The sequence below is a fragment of the Rhamphochromis sp. 'chilingali' genome, assembly GCF_963969265.1.
Source record: "Rhamphochromis sp. 'chilingali' genome assembly, chromosome: 20".
Classification (NCBI taxonomy): domain Eukaryota; kingdom Metazoa; phylum Chordata; class Actinopteri; order Cichliformes; family Cichlidae; genus Rhamphochromis; species Rhamphochromis sp. 'chilingali'.
The window spans coordinates 352,839-360,797 of record NC_137947.1 but is presented as its reverse complement, the minus strand read 5'-3'; the positions used below and the strand labels follow the sequence as shown (position 1 = coordinate 360,797).

Below are 7,959 nucleotides of genomic sequence, written 5' to 3'. Positions count from 1 at the left end.
CAGCTCTCATTATGGCTGCCCGACAGATACTTCCGGGTCACGTGTCTCAGTTATAACCTTTTCTAAGCAAAATGCACTATTGGATACCCTATGGAATCAGAACGATGCCACCTTGAAACGAAACCGAAAAAAATATTGAAACCGAAAAAAAATATTGTAACTGAAATAAATGTACTGAAAAATCTTGTATTGAAACCGAAAAAAAAAAAATTGATAGTGAAAAACAATTAATTGAAACTGTAATTTTTTTGTTTTCGCTTACAATTTTTTTTTTTTTTGGTTTCAATCCATTTTCCGGTTTCAACCATTTTTCAGTTTCAATCTGCTGGCACTGTTTTGGCGTCCGGGGGCGCGCTGGGTAGGGGCGGGGTTTCCGGCCCGCATGTATTTGCATACATTATAGAGGCCACTAGTGCTGACCAAGCGGAGACCCCCAAGATGGCGCTCTGAGCAGTCACGTATCGCTGAGCTCTGCGAACCTGGCCTTTTTTTAAATATATATTCCACACAGTGAACAGAGATTTTATTTACGCCTACGCAATAGTCATCCTTTACTTCTCATTTTGGTATCTATTTGTGAACCAAAATGAGCAAACCCGAGAAGAGAAAGACCGATTCTAAGAAGTTGCATGCTAACAGCGGCTCCGTTAGCAAGCTTGCTAATGTTAGCCAAGCTGCTCAGTCTTCTCTCGCTACTGAGATGCCCGCCGACACTAAAAATACTCTCATCGACTCCATGCACGACTATTTGGAGGCAGTTTCCGAACCGCTTCAGTATTCACGGATGGAAGAAGAGTTTCCCCCTCTCCCTATCACTCCATGCGCCTCTCCCGCTGGTAAGCTAAGAAAAATTGCGGATACGGAGACATCTACGGTTCTCTCCCAGCTCTCATCACTTACCATGTTGATTAACTCGAGGTCGGACACTCTTGAAAAAATGGTGAGTGACAACTCCATAGCCATCTCCGAGATGAAAAAAGCTGTCCAAGAGAACACTGAACATATCACAGCTGTTAAGGAGTCATTTGATGCTGTCTGTGCTGAGTTAAATGATATGAAGAGCAGAGTTGTCAGTGTTGAGGCACAGCTCGAAAAATATAAAGCAATCGCTGAAGCACAGGAAAAGCGCATCTCTCACCTGGAGAGCTATTCACGCCGTTGGAATCTGAAGCTCTACGGTCTGACCGAGAGGGACAAGCAGGACGTGCGGCAGGAGGTACTCAAAGTCTGTAGATCAGTCCTACCGGAGATGCAAGATAAATTACCCGACGTCGTTGACACCGTCCACCGCATCGGTCCCAAGAAGTCCAACAACGACCAACCCAGGGGAATCATCATTCAGTTTACATCCAGGATCTACCGCGATGCTGTCTGGCGCGCTGCGAAGAAGTCCACCTACCTGAAAGGTAACAACCTAAAGCTGGCTGAGGATCTGTCTCCTGACGACCGTGCCCGAAGAAACAGACTCTGGCCGTCTGTGGAAGCTGCGCGCAAAGAAAACAAGCTGGCGTTCTTCGTAGGAGGTCGTGCATTCGTGGAGGGAAAAGAGATTTTTCCACCCCTATAACTTGATCCAAGGTATTTTGAGGTGAAAACTGAAGTATCTTAAGATTAACTTGGTTTCACTGCCGTTCTTTTTTTGTTTGTTTGTTTTTGTTGTTGGACTCATAAAACGATCAGAGTTAAACTGATGCAGTTTATTTGTTATAAGTTTATTGGTCTTCAGTTTGGCTGCAATATTTTTGCTGAAAATGTTATGAGCAAGCTGGATAAGCTTCTTTTTATTTTATTTTGTTTGTTTGTTTGTTTGTTTTTTTAATTCTTTTTTTGAATAATTAGTTATTTAAATGGAGCAAGAAAATTTCTATTAAGCTCCCTTTCAATGCTCATATGTGAAGCATTTATTTATTTTATTTATTTATTTTTTACCACATTGGTTTTATTGTTTTAGGCTATTGTATTCCTATTATTATTCAAGTTCACAATTTCCTTACTCAGGGGTTGCAGTTCTCATCTTATATAGGACTCTCTTAAGTGACCAGGTTCCCAATTCAACTGTTCTTCATTTACGTGGTCTAAGCTTTTTCTTATTTGTCACTTTTAATTTTTGTTACTATCATTATGTCTTTGTCTGTTATTTCTTTAAATGCAAGAGGTTTAAGAAACAATGTTAAGCGTAAGGCTATTTTTTTGTTTTGCAAGCAGTTCAATTCAGATTTCTGTTTTATACAAGAGTCTCACTCAATAGAACAAGAAAAAACATTTTGGAGATCGCAATGGGGAGATGATCTGTGGATGTCCCATGGTACAGAGCATGCTGCTGGTGTCTGCATACTTAAAGGAAGATTTAATGGTAAAATCTTGAATTCTGACATAGATAAAGATGGGCATTACATGTTTCTAATAGTTGAGGCTGCACACTATCTATGTTTTAGTCAATGTGTATGTATAGGGAGAATAAACTATATTTTGATAGGTTGGAGGAGCGCCTACTGCGCTGGTTATCTAAATATCCCAATTCTTTTATTATTTTTGGTGGAGACTTTAATACAGTGTTTAACAGCTATTTAGACAGATGGCCTTCTAGAAGTTCAGACTCTAACTCATTCATAAGACTGTTTGCACAAAGATTCAACTTAGTCGATTCTTGGAGGGATTCTCATTCGTCTCAGATAGCTTATACATGGTGCAATAAGACTCAAACCAGACACTCGCGTATCGATTTTTGGCTTATCTCAAAAGATTTAGAAAAAGTTAAAACGGATATTTATCCTACACCACTCTCAGACCACAAAATGGTTAGCTTATCAATCCCGTTGTCATCCTCCCTAATCACTAAAACCTCTTACTGGAAGTTAAATAGTACCATTCTTGAGCATAAAGAAGTGATTTGTGAAGTTCAGAGATTCATTAAACTTTATTGGAGTAAAGCTCTCACAGATAATACATTTTGTAGTAACTGGGAACTTTTGAAATTGGAAAATTCTTTAGAAAATATAGCAGTGATTTAGCAGAAAAAAGAAGATCTGATGAGACGCAAGTGATACAAGAGATCACATGCCTTACTTCCAAACCAATAGACACCCTCAGTGAATCTGATAAGATAGAACTGGTTGACCTGCAGCACAGGTTAGATGAGATTTACAAACGCAAAGCTGACGGAGCATTTATTCGGTCTCGCAGGAAATGGCTCGAAGAAGGAGAGCAGAATTCAGCCTATTTTTTCAGACTTGAAAAGCATCAATCTAACACCAACTCCATCCTACAACTAAATATTAATGGGACAATTTATAATGATAAGGATACCATAGCAAAATATTGTTCAAACTTTTATTGCAAACTTTATTCTTCTAGTTATTGCCCTGAAGCTTGTCTGACTTTTTTAAATTCTTTAGACAAAATCACTCAGCTCAATGAGGAGGATAGTCAGCTTTGCGACAGATCGATTTCTTTGATTGAGGTTGCAGATGCTATAAAACATCTGAAGATTAACAGATCCTCTGGACCTGACGGCCTTACTGCCGAGCTTTACAAACAGTTCGCTGACAGTTTAGCCCCGTTTCTTTTAGAAGTTTTTAAGGAAAGTATGGATAGAGGTGCACTCCCTCCCACTTTATGTCAAGGTTTGATCACCCTCATTCCAAAACCAGGAAAGGATCCTTTGCTCTTAGACAATTGGCGACCAATCTCTTTACTGAATAATGATTATAAGATATTGGCACAAATTCTGGCTAATAGAATGAAACCTGTATTAGATAAAGTTATTGATGAGAGTCAGTCTGGTTTCATGCGGAATCGTCATATCTCAAACAACATAAGATTAATTCTAGACATAATAGATTACCCAGAACTTGTACAGGATGATAGTCTTATTCTTTTTTTTAGATTTCTACAAGGCGTTCGACTCCTTAGAGCATGAGTTTATTTTTACTGCTTTAAATAAATTTGGGTTTGGTCAGTCCTTCTGTAATGCCGTTCGGACACTGTATTCCAATAGTAACAGCTCCATAAAGCTTGCCACTGGTACTTCCCCAAGATTTTCTCGAAAGCGTGGAGTGAGGCAGGGTTGCCTCCTGTCCGTATATTTATTCCTTCTTTCTGTGCAACTCCTTAATTCGCACATTAAACTCGGTTCTTTAAAAGGCCTGGGGCCCGTTCTTCGTACCTCGCTAAGTAGGTTAGCCGGATTAGATTGTTGACGATTTCGCGTGATCCTGGATCAGTCGGTTCCCCGAAGCTCATCCGGGACTTGCTGTCATAGCAACAGAGCCGTAAGCGTAAACCTGCTCGGGAGCAGGTTTACTTTATGTAAACAGGATTAGATCGCGGCCACGCAGGTATGTCCGCGTCATCATACGAAAGCAACAGCGATATTCCACCACTGTTTCACCATAAATAAATAACATCAATGTAACTAAAGACAATGCAGCACCTGATCCATTTATTGATTTCACACAGGTCATTTCCTAAAAAAGGGAAATGTACTATTAACATTCTATTACATGTATGTGATTATTACAGATTTAATTCATATTTCAGAGTAGCAATTGTAAATTACTTCGTGTAATCAAGATGAGAGACCACGGCTATAAAAGCGAAGGTGGATTTGGGAAGCCTGTCGCAGCCATGTCCTGTCCGTATACGCGAGCCACCCATTGCGGAAGGTGCAAGATTGATAAGGAGAGTCCTCAGAATTCAGCGTATATTGCGGGATAGACAGGATCCTTTAGCTCAGCGCGACAGTGTGCTCATAGAGAGATATCGATTTTCCCGTGAGGGTATTATTCACTTAACCAACTTGTTGACGAGGGGGTGCAGGACCACCACCTGTCTTTTTTTCCTCTGCCCTTTTCTTGGTTGCTGTTATAAACAAACAGATTATTTCAGGGTCTCTTTCCAAGAGACTAAAAGCAATATAAGTGATAAATATTACCATTCTGTAGAATATTCTTATATTTCACTTTTACTTGTTCCCATGTTCTAGTGGGTCCTGTCGTGGCTCTAATGTGAAAGAGGATAAAATATAACATATTATAATATAATGTAATATAATATTGGATAATATAGTGTAATATAATAAATCTACCCTACCGCCTACTGGTGTTGGCCAGAGGGGCCGATGGCGCGATATGGCAGCCTGGCTTCTGTCAGTCTGCCCCAGGGCAGCTGTGGCTACAACTGTAGCTGCCTCCACCAGTGTGTGAATGTGAGAGTGACTGAATAGTGGCATTGTAAAGCGCTTTGGGTGCCTTGAAAAGCGCTATATCAATCCACTCCATTATTATTGTTATTATTAAATTACTTACGAGTTTAATTTGTCAGCAACTTCCTGCCAGCCCTCTCTCCTTGCTTTTGCAGCCTTTGCAGTGTTCCCTTGCGTTCTGATTAAACTCTGAAACTCCTGAAATCCCTCACTCAAGAGTTCTTGCTCTGCTGCCGAAAAATACCGAGCCGAGCGCGCTCCGTCGACATTTTCGCCGACCAATCAGAGGGTTGCCGATCAATGTTTCTACTATCGATGCGTGGCCCCTTTTACGACACCCAGTGATGTCACATTACTGCGTCCAGCTGTACTAATCGTCAACAGCAGGTGTGTTCGGGGAACCGGATTAGCGAGCTCACGGTTAGCGCGATGATTTGATCTTGGATGTGTCATTTGATCTTGGATGTAGTAAGCGACGTACGAAGAACGGGCCCCTGGTCATTGCTAACAGAGAAATACTCATAAGTCAGCTGGCAGACGATACAGCTCTCTTCCTCAGAGACGCCTCGCAAGTTTCAGTGGCCATTAACAATATACAGCCATTCTCTAAAGCCTCCGGACTTTCACTCAACCTGCATAAATGTGAACTTTTACCAGTTAAAAGTTGTTTAGCAACTTCAATTCATGGAATACCTGTAAGAAACTCTGTAAGATACCTTGGAATTCAAATAATAAAAAATGAGCAATCCAGATGCTCCACAAACTTCATTCCTATTATAGATAAATCCCAAAAAATCTTTAATCATTGGCTACAGCGAGACCTGTCATTGAAGGGTAGAGTTCTGCTATCGAAGGCTGAAGGTATCTCCCGTCTAACCTATGCTGCCCAGTCACTACATGTTGATAATACAACCTGTAGTCGATTAACAAATTATTATACAATTTTTTATGGAAAAATAAAACTCACTACTTACGTAAATCAGTAGCTTTAAATTCATATGATAAAGGAGGCATAAATTTTATTGATTTCGGTGCTCTTAACAACACCTTTAAAATAAACTGGATTAAAAAGTATTTAAGAAATCCCACTTCTATCTGGAACTTTATCTCACATCATGTGTTCTCTAATTTAGGCGGCCTTAACTTCCTACTGCTCTGCAATTACAGTATTCCAAAAATACCACTGAAACTTTCTCACTTTCATCAACAAATTCTTTTGGCATGGGCGCTGACTTACAAACACAATTTCTCTCCACAAAACTGTTTTATTTGGAATAACTGCAATATTATTTATAAAAATAACTCTTTTTTTAAAATAACTGGTTTAATAATGGAATAATCTTGGTTAGTCAGTTATTTAGAGAAGATGGACTCTTTTATAATTACTCTGAGTTCCTCAGGAGATACAATGTACCGATAACGCCTAAAGAATTCTCAATAGTGCTCGATGCCATCCCATCTGGTCTGTCCATGTTACACAGATGCTCCCACAGGGCTCCACTACAGGTCACTCCCCCGGATGTGTTACATTCTTCTCCTGGCAATGTTTGCTTTTCCTCTCATAAGTCTATAAATACCAAAATAAGATCTCTCTTTCAGGATGCAATGGTCTCTGTTCCATCAGCCATATTTTATTGGGCCAATTTTGTAACAGATATTGAATGGAAAAAAGTTTGGACTTTACCACAAAGGTTTTTCTTAACCAAAAAAATTAAAGAGATTTCCTTTAAGTTGATTCATAGGTTTTACCCTACCAAACAATATTTGTCCAAATTTATGGCTGAAATAAATGTAAATTGTACCTTCTGTCAAGAGCAACCTGAAACAGTTTCTCATCTGTTTTGGTCGTGTAAATTTACGTGTAAATTCTGGAAGGATTTCCACAAGTTTATTACTGACTTTGTTCTTCCTAATCTCCAACTATACTATAAGGATGTTATCTTTGGCTATTATAATTTTAAAGACAAGGACAATGATGCTTTCTTTTTTATAAATTTGGTTTTATTTTTGGCAAAATTTCATATACACAAAAGCAAAGTCCTCGGCAGAAAGCCTGAACTTCTTGTATTAAAAATGGAACTTGCACAATATATAAGGACAATCTCCTCATCAAAAAACACTAAGGCTCTCAAGACTGTTAACATCTGTAACCGATTGAAACTGCTAACTTGATTTTGGCTCTTGCAAACTTTTGTTTATTTATGTTCCCCTTAATTTATTTTATTTTTTGTACTCACTTTTGTCTCACTGTCCTTGTCACTCTTTCTGTTCCTCATTGTACTACCACAATGTCATCTTTTATTTGATCCCTGTTTTACTTGACTGTATGTCTATAATGTGATAAATAAAGTTAAAAAAAAAAAAAAAAAGAAAAAGAAAAAACTAGTGCTGACCAAGCTGCCATCTTTCTCTCTTCCCGTTGTCACTACCCGATCCGAGGACCATCTATTCTTTTTGTGCAATTTTATACAAATATTTTGGTTGGATTTTCATACCTGGCTTTATTCCAGTGGGATTCAAATTACCCCATTTACCTTAAATATGATAATGTTTGGAGTGTTTTTGAAAGAAAAGAAAGCTAATTATGGTGTTAATGTGTTATTAATCTTGTGTAAGTATTTTATACATAAATGTCGCTTTTTTAAGATTAAACCAACACTGGCTCACTGGAAAAACGACCTAAACCTATTGGTTAAATCTTTGACTTTAGTTAAAAAGAAAAAGGCTGCTTTTTTTGTTTCCTTTGTAGAAGATTT

At 38.7% G+C, this 7,959-nt stretch overlaps 1 protein-coding gene across 2 annotated transcripts; it reads left to right on the top strand.

Annotated features, from left to right (window-relative positions):
• The first annotated feature begins 268 nt into the window (after positions 1 to 268).
• LOC308388131 (uncharacterized protein) lies at positions 269 to 6,512 on the top strand. 2 transcript variants are annotated; one of them, XM_080868655.1, is made up of 2 exons: positions 269 to 1,578; positions 2,249 to 6,512. In XM_080868655.1, the coding sequence occupies exon 1, from the start codon at positions 587 to 589 to the stop codon at positions 1,565 to 1,567; it is 981 nt and encodes a 326-aa protein (XP_080724781.1). In that variant the 5' UTR covers positions 269 to 586; the 3' UTR covers positions 1,568 to 1,578; positions 2,249 to 6,512. The 2 variants fall into 2 exon arrangements, with proteins under 2 accessions (XP_080724781.1, XP_080724782.1); XM_080868656.1 differs by having other exon boundaries at positions 269 to 1,588.
• Positions 6,513 to 7,959: the final 1,447 nt, after the last annotated feature.